Genomic DNA, 21,599 nt, shown 5'->3' on the forward strand with positions numbered 1-21,599 from the left:
AAAGATGGTTATGTTTCCTAACCATAGACATGTGTTGTAATTTAATGAACGGGATCACATCATTAGGAGAATGATTTGATGGACAAGACCCATTCGTTAGCTTAGCATTATGATCGTTACAGTTTCATTGCTATTGCTTTCTTCATGACTTATACATGTTCCTCAGACTATGAGATTATGCAACTCCCGAATACCGGAGGAACACCTTGTGTGCTATCAAACGTCATAGCATAACTGGGTGATTATAAATATGCTCTACAGGTGTCTTTGATGGTGTTTGTTGAGTTGGCATAGATCGAGATTAGGATTTGTCACTCCGTGTGTCGGATAGGTATCTCTGGGCCCTCTCGGTAATGCACATCACTATAAGCCTTGCAAGCAATGTGACTAATGAGTTAGTTGCAGGATGATGCATTACGGAACGAGTAAAGAGACTTGCCGGTAACGATATTGAACTAGGTATGATGATACCGACGATCGAATCTCGGGCAAGTAACATACCGATGACAAAGAGAACAACGTATGTTGTTATGCGGTTTGACCGATAAAGATCTTCGTAGAATATGTAGGAGCCAATATGAGCATCCAGGTTCTGCTATTGGTTATTGACCGGAGATGAGTCTCGGTCATGTCTACATAGTTCTTGAACCCGTAGGGTCCGCACGCTTAACGTTTTGTGACGATTTGTATTATGAGTTATGTGATTTGATGACCGAAGTTTGTTTGGAGTCCTAGATGAGATCGGAGACATGACGAGGAGTCTCGAAATGGTCGAGACGTAAAGATCGATATATTAGAAGGCTATATTCGGACATCGGAAAGGTTCCGAGTGATTTGGGTATTTTTCAAAGTACTGGAGAATTCGTATTAGGCCTTAATGGGCCATACGGGAAACGAGAGAAAGGCCTCAAGGATGGCCGCACCCCCTTCCCCATGGACTGATCCAAATTGGACTAGGGAAAGGGGGCGCCCCCTTCCTTCCTTCTCCTTCTCCCTTCCCTTTTTCCTATTCCATGTGGGAGGTGGAATCCTACTAGGACTAGGGAGTCCTAGTAGGACTCCACACTTTGGGCGCTCCCTATGAGGGCCGCCCTCTTCCTCCCTCCATCCTTTATATATGTGGGCAGGGGGCACCCCATAGACACACAAGTTGATCATTGATCTCTTAGCCGTGTGCGGTGCCCCCCTCCACCATAATCCACCTCGGTCATATCATAGCGGTGCTTAGGCGAAGCCTTGTTCCGGTAGCATCATCATCATCGTCATCACGCCGTCGTGCTAACGAAGCTCTCCCTCGACACTCTGCTGGATCGTGAGTTCGTGGGACTTCACCGAGCCGAACGTGTGCAGATCGCGGAGGTGTCATACTTTCGGTACTAGGATCGGTCGATCGTGAAGACGTACGACTACATCAACCGCATTGTCATAATGCTTCCGCTTACGGTCTACGAGGGTACGTGGACAACACTCTTCCCTTCTCATTGCTATGCATCACCATGATCTTGCGTGTGCGTAGGAAAATTTTGAAATTACTGCGTTCCCCAACATGCAGTGCGTTCGGTACTTGATCGGTTGAATCGCGAAAAAGTTCGACTACATCAACCGCGTTAATAAAATGCTTCCGCTTATGGTCTACGAGGGTAGGTAGACACACTCTCCCCTCTCTTAGCTATGCATCTCCATAGATAGATCTTGCGTGTGCGTAGATTTTGTTTTTGTTTTTCCATGCAACGTTCCCCGACATGCATGTGCCCTGTAGGTATGTACCCACTATAAATGGTACGCGGTGTGAACTAAGAAGATTCTAGATCTATTTGGCTGCCTTGCAATAAAGTCCTCAAAAGCATTATAGTTTAAATAGTTTGGATCAATTCCTCATCCCATGCTCCTTGCACCAGATCAATCAACTCACGGACTTTAGTCAAAATCGTGTGTCCTCTAGGGGTGATTATCTTCATGTCAGTGCTCGAAGGGACCCAAGTGTCACTCCATATGTTAATATCTTCACCCATTCCGACCCTTCAGTTATAGCCTTTTTTGAAAGTTTCCAATCCCTTCAGTATACTTTTCCATGTAAAGGATGCCCCGCTCTTCGAGGTGGCATCAAGAAAGCTCCCGTTGGGGGTAATACTTCGCCTTTAATACCCTTGCACATAATGATGTTCGATCAATAATCAGCCTCCAACACTGCTTTGCGAGCATAGCCAAATTGAAAGAATATAAGTCCCTAAAGCCCATGCCTTCTTCACATTTAGGAATGCAAAGCTTTCCACCACGCCATCCAATGCATTCTTTTGGTTCTTCATCATCGCCCCACCAGAATTGTGCAATAATATATGTTATTTCCTTGCATATACCCTTAGGTAAACTGAATACAGACATAGCAAAAATTGGTGTTGCTTGGGATAATGCTTTTAAAAAAATTCTTTACCTCCAATTGAGAGCTGCTTCTCCATCCAACCAATTGGTCATGTTATGATTCTCTCATAGAAATGCCCGAAACATTCGCTTCTATTTGCACCTACTATTGTTGGCAAACCAAGATATTTATCTAATAAGGCCTCAGTGTCTATATGTAGGATTTCACATATCCCTGCTCTCGATATCGCACTAGTATTAGGAATAAAGAAAATGCTTGATTTTGCTAGACTCACCATCTATCCATAACTCTGACAATAGGTATCTAGAACATGTTGTAAGGAAGTTGCACTTAGAACATTTGCTCTCATGAGAATTAGAGAACTGTTAACAAATAGGAGATGTGATACTGATGGTGCATTTCTACACAATCTAACCCCATCCATGCCACCAACTTCTTCTTCATACTGCAACATACTAGATAACCCTTCTGTTAATAAAAGATAAGGGGAAAGGGGATCTCCCTGCCTAATACCTCTTGAAGGAGTAAACATATCTGTTTCTTGAGAATTGAATCTCACCGTATACCTTACTGAGCTTACACATGCCATTATCATTTTGATCCACTGTTCATGAAACCCAAGTTTTTGCATCATACCTTCGAGGAATATCCACTCCACCCTGACATATGCCTTGTGCATATCCAACTTCACAACACATAAACTTTCTTGTCTTGATTTTTTTGTGCACACATTCATAAGCAATGGGTACATTATCTGTGATCAACCTTTCCTGGGAGAAAAGCACTCTGAGTAGGAGATATTATTTCAGGCAGGATACATTTCAACCTTGAAGCTAACATCTTTGAGATGATATTATATAAAACGTTACATAGACTAATAGGTCTATATTGAGTTACCAGGTCAGGTGAACCTGTCTTGGGCATGAGAACGATAGATGTATCATTCCATTTAGCCGGGATATGAGGAGAATTAATAGCAAACAAAACTTCATGTGTAATCTCGTCACCAGGATATGCCATTTTTTTTAAAGATCGCATGAAGCCCATCTGGGCCTAGAGCTTGAGATCACCAATACAAAAAACAGCCTTACGAACATCATCATGCGTATACGGAGCCATTAACATATTATTCATATGATCAATAACCTTTGTTTGAACCCTCTCAAGAATATAAGGATCAACATGATGCACCTCTGAAGTAAAAAGGTTACTAAAATAATTCTGAATATGAGAACTCAGTGGCCATACCTTCTACTGCATTACCATTCTGATCATGGAGTTTTCAGATATAGTTCTTTTTTCTTCTTGCCGATGTAAAAGCCTGAAAAAATAGTGTTTCAGCCACCAAATTTTAACCAATTCGCGCTGCATCTCTGCATATAATGAATCTCTACTAGTTCCAGTACATATTCAACAAGTCATTATTTTTTCAACACTCTTTGATCCCAATCATGGAACGCTCTATGCATGAGGTCGAGCTTCTCATGTAATTTATTGCTGCGGGATCGCTTCTAGCCTCATCCCAAGCTTCTTGGACTTTCTCATTAAAAGCATTTTCTCGTAAACCAAGAAGCTTCAAGTCTTTTAACATGAACCCCGCCACTTGGTTCCTGTACGTAAAAATTGGTATCAAACAATAACAGCCTGTGGTCGGAGTGGTTATACCCCAAATTCTCCAACGACGCATGAGGATGCATTGTTGCCCAGGTTTTGTTAATGAGGCCTCTGTCAAGCCTCTCGTAAATTCTTTCTCTCTACCAAGTGAAGCAATCACCTTTGTATCCCAAGTCTCCGATCTCACAGTCATCAATGCCCTGTTGAAAGGCATGCATGTATTGTTGGGGTCTAGGATTTCCTCCCTATTTTTCATACAGAAATTATATCTCATTGAGACCCCCAATCAGCAACCATGGGAGAGTATGATTATGATGGAGTTGACGCATATGATCCCATGTTTTATATTTATTCTCCCACCAACATTCACCATATATTCCTGTCAGCCTCCACAAGTTATTGTTTAACTTGTTTTTCTGATGTAAAGGGGAAAATGATTGAGCTCAGTGAGTTGCCGGATGACCTTAACTCTGAGTTGTCAGATGGCATGGGGATTGAGGATCTCGTGTATTGCACACAACTTGCTTCCCCTGGATTTGGTGCAAAAAATGTTGAAGTTGTGGTTTGAATCCCCTAACCCTATTGTCGCCCTAAACGCTGCTACCCATGAGGTCGAAACAATGCCTTGAAGTACTTTGAGCGTTATTAATATATGGGATGTCTTCTTTGGGTGTGTGTGTGGGGGGGGGGTGTTTAAGTTTGCTAAACGAAAGAGAGGTTCATCAGAGCTTAGAAAAACTACCCAATTTAAAACCTCGCAAGCTTAGAGAAACTACTCAATTTAAAACCTCGCATAGTCAGAGGGCGTGTGGAGGTGTGTCTCTAGCTGGTCTCATAGGATTCGATCGGTGATGTCTTTGGTGGATCTGCTTAGATCCGGTCTTTGTCCATCTTCATTCATGTGTCCTCAGATGGGATCCTTCTGATCTACACCTTTCTTCATCGATGGTGATTGTTGTTCTGGTGCGCTGGCCCTATGAGGCCTCAACACGACGACTTTCAGACTGTCTACTACAACAAGTTTTGTCTGACTCCAGTGAAGAAGGGGCGATGACGATGGTGCGTCTTCGGCTCACTTCAGTGCTTGTAGTCGTTGTTAGGTGGTTTACGGATTTGGTTGTAATTTTTATTATTTTATATATATTTTCATTGTAGTGCCATTTTTTTTTGAGCCGATTGTAGTGCCATGATTAAAGATGAGGAAATCACACTTTTTTAAAATAAAAAAAACCACCCAATTTGAAACCTTGCTAGCTTTCTCTAAAAAACCTCGCGAGCTTTACCGTCGATGGCTACGAGCAAGTCCAGCCCGGCCCACTTCCGCGGGCCATGTTAAAGGCACGGTTTCCAAGGAGAAACATCCTCACTCCCCACAACCCGTCCGCACTCCACCATTCCACCTGCTTCTAGAAGTCTCCAGCGCCTCGCCTCCACCGCGCCAATGGGGAAGAGCGAGGCTACGCCGACGGCGACGAAGGGGGAAGGGGAGAAGGTGATGGTGCTGACGATGCTCGAGGTGGATCCCGCCACCGAGGACCCTGACCTCCTCGACGCCATCAGGTACGCACGCAGATACCAATCGACGCTCCCCCAAGTGGTAACCCACACGCACGCTTCTGCTAGGTCGACGGGGATGGCGAGCGCGGCGGCTTGTCTTTGGTTTGCTCGCGTTTTGATGAGATAAAGGTGGGGTTTTGGGGCTGTCTAGGGTTTGATGGCTTATTGGAGAGGAAATATTCCATGGCTATGGTTCGCGGCTTTTGTTGGGGTTGGATGGAGTTGGTCCAAATGTGTCTAATAGATTCAATCTACTGACTGCTGTGAAATGAGAAATTTGCAGATGATTTGCTGTGTACCCAACCAATGTTAAAAATGTTATGGATTTGTGTACAATTGATGGACTGCCCTTGGAATTTAGTGTCTTGTTGGGTCGACAGACTTAGTCGAATGTCTGTTTTACGTTGAATCTACTAGTGAAAGATTTCCCTTTTTTTATATAGAAATGACCACAGAAAGAGGTGACTTCTTATACTATCACCAAATGCTGCGCCAAATAGGAGTTAATGAAAATTTTGTAGATGGTCTATCATGTATTCAACCGTTGATTCAAAAACAAATTTACTGTGTTTGTGTACAATAGGAGAATTCCACACCTTTATCTATTGATGAAGCATTTAAGCATTTTGTTGATTGGGGGCCTTGGGGCATAGCCATTTCATGTTGAACTAGTGTACTCACTTATTTGCTATCGAAATGTTCCTGGTGCAGTTACTTTGCTACTTAGTATTTTGACCTCCCCGTGCATTGCATTGGCATTCTGTGCTCGTCCTAGGACCTCGTAACTGCTGATATTTTGGGTTTTATGCAATTGCACCTCGATGGATCATGGAACTAGGCAATAGGAATCCACTCGGGTTCTTTTTCATTTTGGAGTGTACGTATTCACCCTTTGTAGTCATGGAGCGCAGATTTTGGCTATTTGCCATTAATATTATATCCCTTCGTCCCAAAATATAAGAACGTTTTTAACAGTAGCATAGTGTCAAAAACGTTCCTATATTCTGGGACAGAGGGAGTAGCTTGGTTGCTTGTTGCATGCTTAGTGTTTCTCCTAGGAAAGAGTCAGATGATCGTAGGCGTTTGCACATGCACACTATTTGTCTGCTAGTTATTTCATTATGGCCTATTAAAAAAGTTTGTTGTGTGCCCTTTCCATTCTTAGGTCTCTCTAGCTGATCCTGATGCTTTGATTCACTTTCCGTGTTTGCCTTTTTGTATTTATGCTGCTGCTTTGACTTGCGATTTTTCAGGAAGAAGAACAGTGCTGCCCTGACCTCCATTCTTGATCCCCGTGGCGACCTCTCCGCCAAAGACAGTTCAAATGCAGCTGCTGCTGTTTGGTATTTCGTCATGAATGGCCACCACATAACTGGCAATCTGAACCTGCTGACGGACCTCACGCCTGTGTGTGACCGTTGGGTCCGTTCTCTCATTGGGACAGGGCCGCCCATGCAAGTCTGCGCACGGGGATCTGTGAACTGCAATGGGATCAAGCTCGATGACGTATGGTATGTTCCCGGGGTCACGGTGAACATGGTGGCGGGTGCCCCTTTTAGCAATCAGGAAATTTCACTCACTCTGGATCGCAGTGCCTTTTCTCTTAAGCGCCCTGATGGCACAGTAGTCGGCAAAGGATGTGTTAAAGGCAATCTGTATGAAGTAGACTTTCTCGACATCAGTAGGTACAGTTACTTGACCGAATGCTTTACTTTACTATGTTTTCTTGGTTATTAAGTTATCCTGGTACACTGTTAGTTTATTGAGCTCTATTCATTGCACTCCGACCCCCTCTTACCTCATAGGGGGTGCTCTAAAGCGCAGTTGCCCATTATGGGAGCACTGAATTTCCAGTTAAATGATACTACATGTCAAGTGCTTCATTCCTTATGAGCTATGCCAATTGGAGGTAGTGCTGCCATGCATGCACAAAAAGAATGGCATCTACATATATCACTTAAGAAGTAATTCTTCATGCTCATCTACCAATTCATGTGTGACATACTAGAAGTTAAGAGACTCGCCATGGTAGCTACATAATTTTTTACAAGTGATGCTGCATATGATTTTACAAATATATGCACTCGCAACTTTGCAAGGAAAAATGGAAGTTTAAGAAACTGCATATTTGACTCATATTTTTGCAATGGTCAGTATAACAGACAATTAGATGTGTGTGTTCTTTGTATGCTTTCCGCAGCATGTATGTCGAGATGACCAGCGCGTGTGGTGGACATCATGTTTTAGAACTAATATTTCAAACATAAACCTAAAATCAGTTGTTTTTTTTATTACTTTCATGTATACCTTTGTAGTAGCTGTTTGGTTTGGGTATTGGTATCCTTTTGCCTCTCTATAGGAGGTAAGGGTAATATGGTTGGATAAAGCAAAATTAGAGGTCCATATTACAATTAAAGTGGTCATACCAATACCATAAAATTTCTAGTTTTTTTACAAAGTTGATTATTTGTAGCTGTGCTTGTTTAGAGCTTATGTCCAAATTGTTCACAGTATGATTTAGTTACTCTACTGACTTGTTATTTTAAAAATAGTCTTGCTACTCTGATGGTTACCTACAGCGTTCGGTTGGTATTCATCGACTCCTTAATCATCTACTTCCTCCGTTTCAAAATAAATGTCATGGTTTTAGTTCCAAATGCGGGAAATAGGGCTAATGTTTTCTCCTGTGTCTGATCAGTACAACAGCTCCCTGGTACATCGTCTCGAATGCTGCTGAACACATGACCGGCGACCTGCACCTCCTGAGCAACTTCACCCCCACCCAGCCAGGCCGCCCAGTCCGGACGCACACCGGTGGGATGCTGCAGGTGCGCGGGAAGGGGTCTCTGAGCTCCACCCAGCTCTCCATTCCCAGCGTCAGCTACGTCCCAGGGCTCACGGAGAACATCATCTCAGTGACCCAGCTCACCCACAGCGGCTTCAGTGTCGCGTTCAGTCCCCATGGCTGCACCATCACAAGGAACCGCGATGGGAAGACGGTCGGCTCTGCGTACCATGCCGGTGGCCAGCTCTACCGACTCGACTACCTCAGGGTTGCTGACAACAAGTAGCCTGTATGAGTTGCTGACAGACATAGTGAACCCAAAGCAGTGAGGTAATCAGCCCTATGAGTTGCGAAGATGAAGAGAGAAATTTAGTTGCGAAGAGCTTTTTTTGGCTGCAAACGAGTTGTTAGCTGGTTTCCTGTATGAAAACCTCCTGGGTGCTTCGGTTAATGTTCAGTTACGATCCTGATACTTGCTACTATGTCTGTATGGGCAATACGATCCTGATACTTGCTACTATGTCTGTATGGGCAATGGGATATTACCGCTAACCAGTTAGCATGGTAGGGTTTCTGCATTTACCATTTTTTTTCTTTTTTTTCGAAAGGGGGTTATCCCCCGGCCTCTGCATCAGAACGATGCATACGGCCATATTATTAATATGCAAAAAGTTTGACATAAGTCTTCAGGTCTCAAAAAAAGGAAATAGGCTCACAAAGAGCAAATAAAATAACAGGATAGCCATACCCGGCCGGCAAAAAATAAGACAGGAAATATTAAACGCCTATTATATTACATGACCGTCATCCAAACCGGTTGAAGATAGCCTGTGCAACCGTCTTTTATCGAATAGATCCAATAATCATACGCTACCTGGCCTCCGTCGAAGTGAGTAGCGACCACATATGGATCAGTGCAGTGGCCCGGAAAATAACCTGTAAGAAATGAATATTTGTTGTTATGTTAAAAACCAAATTGTTTCTGCAGTTCCAAACTGCCCATAATAAAGCACATACTCCTACACGGATATGTCTTGCTGTTTCTGAATCTATCCCGTCTAGCCACGTCTAAAAAACGTGTTGATAGTATTCGAAGGAGTAATATTAAATGCTATGTGGATCGACCGCCATAATTTTTTTGCCAATGGCAGTCAAGAAAGAGGTGTTTGATGGATTCATCACGATCACAGAAGCTACATTCTGTAGATCCTGTCCAGTTGTGTTTTGCCAAATTGTCCTTAGTTAGAATGAATTGTTTACGGACAAACCACGTAAACACTTTAACTTTTAAAGGCACTTTGACTTTCCAAACATGTTTCGAACGAGGAATAGAGCTAGAGTTGATAACATCCAAATACATAGATTTAACCGAAAACTCTCAATTCTTAGTTAGTTTCCAGCGCAACTGATCGGGTTGTTGAGATAGCTGAATATCCATCAATCTTCTCACAAGATGAAGCCAGGCTTCCCAACGGTTTCCCGTTAGCGTCCTCCTGGATTGAATATTAAGAGGATTGGATTGTAATATTGTTGCAAGGTAAGCGTCTCTTCGCTGAACAATATTATAGAGAGAAGGATATTGGAGTGCAAGGGGCGTCTCCCCTAGTCATGTATTGTGACGCCCCCGATTCAATCGTACACTAATCATACACACAAACGTGTACGGTCAAGATCAGGGACTCACGGTAAAATATCACAACACAACTCTACAAATAAAATAAGTCATACAAGCATCATATTACAAGCCAGGGGCCTCGAAGACTCGAATACAAGAGCTCGATCATAGACGAGTCAGCGGAAACAACAAATATCTGAGTATAGACATAGGTTAAACAAGTTTGCCTTAAGAAGGCTAACACAAACTGGGATACAGATCGAAAGAGGCGCATGCCTCCTGCCTGGGTTCCTCCTAAACTACTCATGGTCGTCGTCAGCGGGCTGCACGTAGTAGTAGGCATCTCCCGAGTAGTAGTAGTCGTCATCGACAGTGGCGTCTGGCTCCTGGACTCCAACGTCTGGTCGCAGCAATCGGGTATAGGAAAGGGAAAAATGGGGAGCAAAGCAACTGTGAGTACTCATTCAAAGTACTCGCAAGCAAGGAGCTACACTACATATGTATGCATTGGTATCAAATGGAAAAGAGGGTAACATATGTGGACTGAACTGCAGAATGCCATAATAAGAGGGGGATAGCTAGTCCTATCGAAGACTACGCTTCTGGCCACCTTCATCTTGCAGCATGTAGAAGAGAGCAGAAGGTAAGTCCACCAAGTAGCATCGTGTAGCATAATCCTACCAGGCGATCCTTCCCTCATCGCCCTGTGAGAGAGCGATCACCGGTTGTATCTGGCACTTGGAAGGGTGTGTTTTATTAAGTATCCGGTTCTAGTTGTCATAAGGTCAAGGTACAACTCCAATTCGTCCTGTTACTGAAGATCACGGCTATTCGAATAGATTAACTTCCCTGCAGGGGTGCACCACATTTCCCAACACGCTCGATCCTCTTTGTCCGGACACACTTTCCTGGGTCATGCCCGGCCTCGGAAGATCAACACGTCGCAGCCCTACCTGGGCACAACAGAGAGGTCGGCACGCCGGTCTAAATCCTATGGCGCAGGGGTCTGGGCCCATCGCCCATTGCACACCTGCATGTTGCGTGGGCGGCCGGAGAGCAGACCTAGAAACCTCCATTACAAAGGAAGTCGCGTTACGCGGTCCAACCCGACGCACGCCGCTCAGTCGCTGACGTCATAAAGGCTTCGGCTGATACCACGACGTCGAGTGCCCATAACTGTTCCCACGTAGTTGGTTAGTGCGTATAGGCTAGTAGTCAGACTCAGATCAAATACCAAGATCTCGTTAAGCGTGTTATTTTGAAATAACCACGGACGCCGACCAGGGCCAGGCCCACCTCTCTCCTAGGTGGTCTCAACCTGCCCTGTCGCTCCACCACAGTGTAACAGTCGGGGGCCTTCGGGAACTCAGGCCCACCTCTACCGGGATGGAGCCACCTGCCCTTTCAGCCCCCAACATCGGAATCACTCGCGGGTACTCCTACGAGCCGACCCGACTTTAGTCACCACATGTATCATGTAAAGTATATAAGTATATACCCGTGATCACCTCCCGAGTGATCACGGCCCGATAGTATAGCATGGCAGACTGACAAGAATGTAGGGCCACTGATGATAAACTAGCATCCTATACTAAGCATTTAGGATTGCAAGTAAGGTATCAACAGTTGTAGCAACAACGATAGGCTATGCATCAGAGTAGGATTAACAAAAAGCAGTAACATGCTACACTACTCTAATGCAAGCAGTGGAGAGAAGAGTAGGCAATGTCTGGTGATCAAGGGGGGCTTGCCTGGTTGTTCTGGCAAGAGAGAGGGGTCGTCATCACCGTAGTCATACTGGGTAGCAGCGCCGTCGGTCTCGTAGTCTATCAGAGAGAAGAGGGGGAAGAAACAATAAATATTAAGCAAACAGATGCATAGCGATGCATGACATGACAAGTAGCGGTGCTAGGGGTGCCCTAACGCGGAAAGAGGTGGTACCGGTGAAGCGGGGAAACATCCGGGAAAATATCCCCGGCGTTTCGCGTTTTCGGACAGACGAACCGGAGGGGGAAAGTTGCGTGTTCGCTATGCTAGGGATGCGTGGCGGAAGAACGGGCTGCGTATCCGGATTCGTCTCATCATTCTGAGCAACTTTCATGTATAAAGTTTTTTTCCATCTGAGCTACGGTTTATTTGATATTAATTTTAAAAGAATTAAATCATTTTTAGGATTTATTTAATTATTTTAATTCAACATTATCCAGAATAGTGTTTGCTGACGTCAGCATGACATCAGCAGTTGACCTAGTCAACCTGACAGGTGGGTCCCGTTCGTCATTGACTGTTTAGCCTAATTAGGGTTTAATTAACTTAACTAATTAATTAGATTAATTAAACATGATTAATTAACTTAATTAATTCATTAATTAATTAATTTTTTTTAATAAAACGTTTTAGGGGACGTCCCCACTTGTCATTGGGCCAAAGGGGTTTACGGGCGTCGGGTGCAGAGGGCAAACGGGCGCGGGCGCCGGGTCGCCAGGACGTGGGCGAACCCGCCAGCCGTCGTGGGAGCCCGCCGAGGAGGGCGTGGCCGCGGGCTAGAGGCGGGGCGGTGACGGTGGACCAGCTGCAGGGGGACGGCGTGGATGTGGCGCAGCCGGAGTGGGGTGAGGAGAGGCGTCGTCGCGGGCACAGGGGGCGGCCGAGCAAGGCTGCGGCGCGGGTGGCCATGGCAAGGCATGCGCGAGCGCGTGCGCGGCCGTGGGCGCGCACGAGGGGCGGCGAGCACAGCTACGGGGAGGACGACGTGCGCGGTGACCTGCGGGGAAAGAGGAGGGGAGGTAGCGGTGCAGTTGGCGCCGGAGCGGCTTCTGCGCGCGCGGGGGGGAGGAGCGCGACAACGAGCGGGGTGCGACCTAGCGCGGGCTGAAGGAGCAGGCGCGACAGAGAGAACCGGGCGGCGCGCGGCGGCGGAAGGCCACGTCAGAGCGAGACGAGGAGAGCTGGGGGTGCGGCCACGCGCAGGGCGCGTGCGCTCGGCCAGGCCGCGGCCCCGGGGCAGCAGCCGCGGTGATGCACGGGGCAAGGCGAGGCCGGCGAGGCCAGCGGGTGGGCGCAGGCCGGGAGGGCAGCAGCGAGCAGGGCTTGGCCCGTGCAACGGCGCGATCGGGCGCAACGGATGGCGCCCGACAGGGGAAGAGGGGAGGCGCGGCGTCTCACCGGCGGACGTGGGGTAATGGCGGCGGGGCTCGGGAAGGAGGACGGGGACGACGCTCCGGCGTGGTGATGAGGTTCGGTGGCGCCGGGGACGGCTTCGGACGACGGGTGGCGGCACCAGGGGCAATGCGGTCGGGACGGCGCCAAGAGGGACGAGGGAGCGAGGTGTGGACGGGGCGACATCGGTGTGGGGGAAGGGCAGGATCGGTGTGGTGCGCCCCGATCCCGACTGGATTGGAGGCAGAGGAAGAGTGGGGGGGAGTGCGTGAGCCCCGGTCCGATCTAGATCAGGGGGAAGGAAGAGGGGGAAAGTGGGTGTCAGTGGGGGGTTAGGGTTTGGGTAGTGGGGGTTATGGAGGATTGGGTGGCCGGTTGGGCCAGCCTGGCGGCCAGGTGGGTTGAGGCCCAAGGAGGGCGCGGTGGCCAGCTGGGCCAGTTGGCCCAGTTGAGGGGGGGGGGCTTTCTCCCCTTTTCTTTTTTTCTTTTAGTTTTAGTTTTTCTCCTTTTTTTTCTGATTTAATTCATTTTAAAATACTTAGGTATTTTATAAAAATGTGTTTATTACATCATAATTACATATACAAATTAGGGCACCGCCCGAACATTTTCGTTTTAACTTTTGAAAACTTTTATTATTTAACTTTATTTTAAATTTAAATTTGAATCGGTTTTGACCTAACGGTAGATTAGCAACAGTAACCGTAGTGACGTGGCATCATTAACAGAGGTTTACTGTAGCTTAATTATCCGGACGTCACATGTATCCTCCCAGAATCTCGTGGTAGTACCATTTCCAACTACAAACTCTGTCCTGTTGAAAAAGACTGATTTCACTCTCATCAGTCCTTTCCAAAAAGGCGAGTCAGTCGGCCTCACCGTCACCCGGGATAATGTTTTGGATTGAAGATACTTATTACACAGAATCTGGGCCCATGTGGCATCCGTCTCTACAGATAGCTTATACAGCCACTTGCTGAGAAGACATTTGTTCTTCACCTCCAAATTTTCAATGCCGAGACCCCCTTGGTCTTTCGGCCTACAAATGATATCCCATTTAGCGAGTCTGTACTTTCGTTTTAATTCATCGCTCTGCCAGAAGAAGCGTGATCGATAGAAATCGAGCCTTTTTTGGACTCCAACTGGTACCTTAAAAAGGACAAGAGAAACATAGGCATACTCGTGAGAACCGAATTAATGAGAATTAGTCGGCCTCCGTGTGACATAAGCTTTCCCTTCCAGCAGCTTAGTTTTTTTAAGTCGATCCTTAATGCACTTCCATTCTTTGTTGGAAAGCTTGCGATGGTGGATTGGTATACCCAAATACGTAAAGGATAAAGATCCCAATTCGCACCCGAGCAATTATTTGTAAGATTCTTGTTCGTCTTTAGCTCTTCCAAAGCAGAACAATTCGCTCTTATGGAAGTTAATCTTTAACCCCGACATTTGTTGGAACAAGCATAACACAAGCTTCATGTTTCTTGCTTTTGCCAAATCATACTCCATGAAGATGGTAGTATCACCATCGTACTATAGGATAGACACTCCTCTGTCAACTAAATGCGGAACGAGGCCACCTACCTGGCCAGCATCCTTAGCCCTTCCTATTAGGATTGTCAACATGTCGACCACAATGTTGAACAGAATAGGTGACATCGGATCTCCTTGCCTCAGACCCTTGTGTGTCTGAAAGTAATGACCTATGCCATCATTCACTTTGATTCCAACACTCCCTTTTTGTGTGAAGAATCTACCTGGTTTCTCCGGGACTGATTGAAACCTTTCATACACAAGAACTGCTGAAGAAATGACCATTTTACCTTATTGTACGCTTTCTCAAAATCCACTTTGAAAACTACCCCATCTAGTTTTTTCGTGTGGATTTCATGGAGCGTTTCATGTAGGACCACAACCCCTTCTAAGATGTTTCTGTCCGACATGAAAGCAGTTTGAGATGGCTGCACCATAGAATGCGCAATCTGCGTAAGTCTATTAGTCCCAACCTTGGTGAAAATTTTAAAGCCGACATTGAGAAGACAGATCGGCCTGAACTGCTCAATCCGCATGGCCTCTGTTTTCTTAGGAAGCAAAGTAATCGTTTCGAAATTCAAGTGAAACAGCTGCAGCTGTCCAGAGAATAGATCATGGAACATCGGAAGCAAGTCACCCTTAATGATGTGCCGGCACTTTTTATAAAACTCCACCGGAAAACCATCCGGCCCTGGAGCTTTATTATTCTTCATTTGTGAAATTGCCTCAAACACCTCTTTCTCCAAAAATGGGGCGGTCAAAGTATCATTCTCAACCGCTGCAAGTTGAGGGACATCCTCAACCCTCGACTCATCCAAGGATACGAAATTATCCTAGGAGGCCCAAACAACTGCTTATAATAATTGGTGATGTATAACTTTAGATTTTTAGGTTTTCCTGTCCTAAAATCGTCCCCTCATCTTGCTCAAGCTGAAATATTCTCTTATTTCGATGCTTGCCATTCGCAATCATGTGGAAGAATTGAGTGTTATCATCCCCTTGGACGATTTTGCGAACTTTAGCTCGCAGTGCCCACTTCAATTCCTCCTCTCGAAGCAGTTCTTTCAGTCTCATTTCCGCCTCCACTTTAGTTTCCAGCTCCCTGGCATCTAGAATGGAGGACTCGGCTTTAAAATCTAGGGTTTGAATAAGTAGAAGGAGCCTTTCCTCTTCAACCTTATATATCCCACTCAAATGTTTGACCCATCCATGTAAGAACCTTCTTAGGTGCCTTATCTTATTCTGCCATCTTTCAACATTTGACCTCCCTCCTGAATCTTTAGCCCATTCTCTTGCTATCAGATCCAGGAACCATTCTCTTTCAAACCACGCTAATTTGAAAGAAAAAATGTTCTTGTTCCCCACATGCGTTGCCTCTCCAGAGTCAACCAGCAAAAAGGGGTATGGTCGGAGATCGCGCGTGATAACGCTTGGACCGTCACCAGGGGAAACTTCTGCTCCCATTCGACTCTAGCGAGGACACGGTCCAGCTTCTCAAACGTCGGGTTTGGTAATGTATTGACCCAAGTGAATTTTCTACCAGAAAGCTCGATCTCTCTAAGATCCAAGCTTTCAATGATAGTATTAAACATAAGTGAATTTTCTGCATTTACCATGGATGTGGTTAATATGTATGGTTGGTTGCATGATGTGTTTAGTTTATTTTTTGAGCTTATAATCTTTCCTACTTAAAAGATTTGAGTTGGCGTGGCTGGTGAGTTCACATTTGGGGCCATACAAATAAGTAAATGCATTTCTACCCACATGTGAAGACATAAATAAAAAAATGTTACTTTTATAAGATGTGAGACCCATTTCAAATAAACAAATATACTGCTCCCCTAATGTGCGAATAATACTCTTGTAAAAACATGAGTTATACATAGCACAAGAGGGCAAGCAAATTGCAATTTCAACACAGCGATAGATGTTGTCCTACTACCTAACCCATGATCTTGTGCATTCAACTTACTTATTCCCATTCTCCTACGTTTCAAAATCCAAAATGTTATTTCTCAATAGAAATCTTGCAAAGGACATACCATGGTCGCTCGAGACTCTTCAGAGACTGCAACATGATCTCTCGTTATATTTTTGCTCTCTTTTTAATTGTAGACCATTCAATAGTCTTGAGACACCATCATATTTTGACAGTCTCAAAGTTAGTGGTAGCTCCTTGTCTCTTTTATGACTTTCCAGTAACGCATGGATATTGTGCTAGTTCTCACACAATTTTGACTACAAATGTCTCAAGTTCCAAACATCAAAATTTAGGATTGCACAAAAATTATCTAGCCGTGGGTTCAATTGTGAGAACTAAACGAGTTCCTTTTGTGAATGAAATTGTCATCCGGATGAAAATCCTCTCTTATTTTAGAAAAAGTCCATAAAGTTTCTTTTTGAAAAGTCTAGGGGGGTGATCGTCCACCTGAGCATTTCATCAAGTCACGGTTTTTTCACAGAAAGGATCAAATCTATTATAAAATTCATCGAAAGTACAAAGCATCTCAAACATAATTAAAAATTACATCGGGATTCCGTACCGCAGAACGGCCACTACTGTTGCCAAAACGTGCCACAACACACCGCTGTCACTGCTCCCCTACCAGAGCCGGCTTGGCCTTCTCGATGACATCCGAGAAGTCTTCGTGCACGATGCCCCTAAGGACCGGCGCCCGGGAGCCATAGTCATCGATGTTGAACCTTTGCATAGATCTGAAGCATCTGACACCAAATCTCGCCACGTGACGAGAAACTCTAATCTCACCTTCCCAAGGAGACGACAGGAACCCTACGTCGGAGCTCCGTCAACTATGTCCTAACAAACGAACTCGAGGAGGATCAAAGACCGGAAGACAAACTCGAAGAAGAAGCGCCGCCATATGTCCAAGTGCCGCACCCGCGAGGACTAAAAAACCCTAACCTAAACGACTAACTGGAGCGAAGGCACCGGGATTCTCATCCACACCACTGGCCGCTGAAGCGGCAGGCAGAGGGGATGCGAATCCACGGGCTCGCCCATAAAGTCAGGAGGGGAAAGTTTGCCCTAGCCGCCTAGGGTTAGGGTAGGAAATGAGAGGAAGTATCGTGATACATCCATTATTTCCTTCTTCCAGTCAGAGACACAACTCATCATCAAGTTGTGGTTGACACGATAAGAATTAGAATACCATACAAGGGTGGATGGGAGCTGACAACAGACGTGTCTGCAGACACACAAAGTTGTAGCTGCCAAAATATGACTTCTTTTTTTGTAATTTTCTCAATGATCTAGCTATATCAGCCTCCATGCCCGGATCGGATGTTGTCCACGATATGCTTGCGGTCAAATGCAACATGAAGCCTTTCCGACGAGAGATCTTCAACAAGTGTCAGGGCCTCATGGCACGCCAAATGATACGTCTCCAACGTATCTACTTTTCCAAACACTTTTGCCCTTGTTTTGGACTCTAACTTGCATGATTTGAATGGAACTAACCCGGACTGACGCTGTTTTCAGCGGAATTACCATGGTGTTATTTATGTGCAGGAGCAAACGTTCTCGGAATGACCTGAAACTTCACGGAGCCACTTTTCAGAAAATAAGAAAAATACCTGCAAAAGATGAAGGCCAGGGGGCCCACCACCTTGCCACGAGGGTGGGGGGCGCGCGCCCTACCTCGTGGGCTCCCTGTTGCCTCTCCAACTCCAACTCCACCTCCATATATTGAGTTTCGGGGAGAAAAAAATTAGAGAGAAGAAATCATCGTGTTTTACGATACGGAGCCGCCGCCAAGCTCTAAAACCTCTCCGGAGGGCTGATCTGGAGTCCGTTCGGGGCTCCGGAGAGGGGAATCTGTCGCCATCGTCATCATCAACCATCCTCCATCACCAATTTCATGATGCTCACCGCCGTGCGTGAGTAATTCTATCGTAGGCTTGCTGGACGGTGATGGGCAGGATGAGATATATCATGTAATCGAGTTAGTTTTGTTGGGGTTTGATCCCTAGTGTCCATTATGTTCTGAGATTGATGTTGCTATGACTTTGCTATGCTTAATGCTTGTCACTAGGGCCTGAGTGCCATGATTTCAGATCTGAACCTATTATGTTTTCATCAATATATGAGTGTTCTTGATCCTATCTTGCAAGTCTATAGTCACCTATTATGTGTTAAGTGACAATAATCGGGATACTTACCGGTGATGACCATAGTTTGAGGAGTTCATGTATTCACTATGTGTTAATGCTTTGTTCCGGTTCTCTATTAAAAGGAGGCCTTAATATCCCTTAGTTTCCGTAAGGACCCCGCTGCCACAAGAGGGTAGGACAAAAGATGTCATGCAAGTTCTTTTCCATAAGCACGTATGACTATATTCGGAATACATGCCTACATTATATCAATGAACTGGAGCTAGTTCTGTGTCACCCTAGGTTATGACTGTTACATGATGAACCGCATCGGGCATAATTCTCTATCACTGATCCATTGCCTACGAGCTTTCCATATATTGTTCTTCGCTTATTTACTTTTCCGTTGCTATTGCTATCATCACTACAAATTACCAAAAACATTACTTTTACTATTGTTACCTTTTGCTACCGTTATCACCACTATCATATTACTTTGCTACTAAACACTTTGCTGCAGATATTAAGGTTCCAGGTGTGGTTGAATTGACAACTTAGCTGCTAATACTTGAGAATATTCTTTGGCTCCCCTTGTGTCGAATCAATAAATTTGGGTTGAATACTCTACCCTCGAAAACTGTTGCGATCCCCTATAATTGTGGGTTATCAAGACTATTTTCTGGCGCCGTTGCCGGGGAGCATAGCTATATTCTTTGAGTCACTTGGGATATATATCTGCTTATCATTATGAAGAACTTGAGAGATCCAAAAACCAAGATCTATCCCTCAACTACGAGGGGAGGTAAGGAACTGCCATCTAGCTCTGCACTTGATTCACCTTCTGTTTTGAGTAAGCTTGCGACACCTACACCTACACCTGCTTCTGCTATTCGTTTTGATATGTCGCATGTTATTGATGATGCCACTTCTGCTATGCATGATACTTATGATGAAACTACCTCTATGCCTGATACTACTATGCCACTTAGTGATTTTCTCGATAAACAACTTGCTAGGGCTAGAGAGATTGAAAATATTGAATCTGATGATACTGATGAAAGTGATGATGAAGAATCACTTGTTATTCCTAAGGGTTATGTCTTTGATCAAGAAGCTTCCTTAGCTATTTTAGCGTGCCAAAATAGAATTGAACTCAAAAGATTATTTGCCAGATGGAGTAAGCAATCTTTAAATGCTAGAATGAAACCTGACCCTGCTTTTGCTACTTCACCTATCTTTGTTACTGATAAGGATTATGAATTCTCTGTTGATCCTGATATAATTACTTTGGTTGAATCTGATCCTTTTCATGGTTATGAATCTGAAACTGTTGTGGCACATCTTACTAAATTAAATGACATAGCCACCCTGTTCACTAAAGATGAGAGAACTCGTTACTTTTACATCCTTAAAATATTTCCATTCTCATTAAAGGGTGATGCTAAGATATGGTTTAATTCTCTTGATCCTGGTTGTGTGCGTAGTCCCCAGGATATGATTTATTACTTCTCTGCTAAATATTTCCCTGCTCATAAGAAACAAGCTGCTTTAAGGGATATATATAATTTTGTGCAAATTGAAGAAGAGAGTCTCCCACAAGATTGGGGGAGGCTTCTCCAATTACTTAATGCTTTGCCTGATCATCCTCTTAATAAAAATGAAATACTTGATATCTTTTATAATGGACTAACCGATACCTCCAGAGATTACCTGGATAGTTGTGTTGGTTCTCTTTTCAGGGAAAGAACACCGGATGAAGCTGAAATTCCATTGAATAATATGTTGACAAATGAAAATAATTGGACACCTCCGGAGCCAATTCCTGATCCTATTCCTAAACCAACTCCGAAGAAGAGGGGTATTCTATTTCTCAATCCTGAAGATATGCAAGAGGCAAAGAAATCTATGAAAGAAAAAGGTATTAAAGCTGAAGATGTTAAGAATTTACCTCCTATTGAAGAAGTACATGGTCTATTTACCGCCTGTTGAAGAAACATATAATCTTAATCCTTTACCTATTGAAGAAACTCATGGTCTTGATGACCCGACACAGGTAGTAAAGGTAAATTCTCTCTATAGATATGATAAAGTTGTAATCCCATTTACTAAGTTTGCTAGCCCATGCTTAGACGAGTTTGATAAATTTATGGCTAAGCAAGAAGACTTTAATGCTTATTTTGGTAGACAATTGAAATACAATTCAAATATGCTTGAACACTTGGGTGATTATATGGCTAATGTTAAAGGTGAACTTAAACTTATTAGTAAACATGCTTCCATGGTTACCACTCAAGTAGAACAAGTACTTAAAGCTCAAAATGATTTGCTCAATGAATTGAGTAGTAAAGATAATGATTATGTTGTTAGAGTGGCTACTAGAACTGGTAGAATGACTCAGGAACCTTTGTATCCTGAAGGCCACCCTAAGAGAATTGAGCAAGATTCTCAGAGAAATAATATAGATGCACCTAGTTCTTCTAAAAAGAAGAAAAAGAAAAATGATAAGACTTTGCATGCTTCTAGTGATCCTATTGTTGAAACACCTGAGAATCCAAATGATATTTCTATTTCTGATGCTGAAACTCAATGTGGTAATGAACGTGAAACTAGTGATAATGTTAATGATAATGTTCATAATGATGCTCAACCTAGTAATGATAATGACATAGAAATTGAACCTGCTGTTGATCTTGATAACCCACAATCAAAGAATCAACGTTATGATAAGAAAGATTTTGTTGCTAGGAAACATGGTAAAGAAAGAGAGCCTTGGATTCAGAAACCCATGCCTTTTCCCCCCAAACCATCCAAGAAAAAGGATGATGAGGATTTTGAGCGCTTTGCTGAAA

The 21,599-nt window shown here is 44.4% G+C and overlaps 1 protein-coding gene across 1 annotated transcript; it reads left to right on the top strand.

The window, feature by feature from the left end:
• Positions 1–5,346: 5,346 nt before the first annotated feature.
• Positions 5,347–8,888, top strand: LOC125508129. The gene is made up of 3 exons (XM_048672729.1): positions 5,347–5,554; positions 6,805–7,236; positions 8,250–8,888. Exons 1-3 carry the CDS (start codon positions 5,436–5,438, stop codon positions 8,620–8,622), a joined length of 924 nt encoding a protein of 307 aa, XP_048528686.1. The 5' UTR covers positions 5,347–5,435; the 3' UTR covers positions 8,623–8,888.
• The last annotated feature ends 12,711 nt before the right edge of the window (positions 8,889–21,599 follow it).

The sequence above is a fragment of the Triticum urartu genome, chromosome 5 (genome assembly GCF_003073215.2).
Source record: "Triticum urartu cultivar G1812 chromosome 5, Tu2.1, whole genome shotgun sequence".
Taxonomy (NCBI): domain Eukaryota; kingdom Viridiplantae; phylum Streptophyta; class Magnoliopsida; order Poales; family Poaceae; genus Triticum; species Triticum urartu.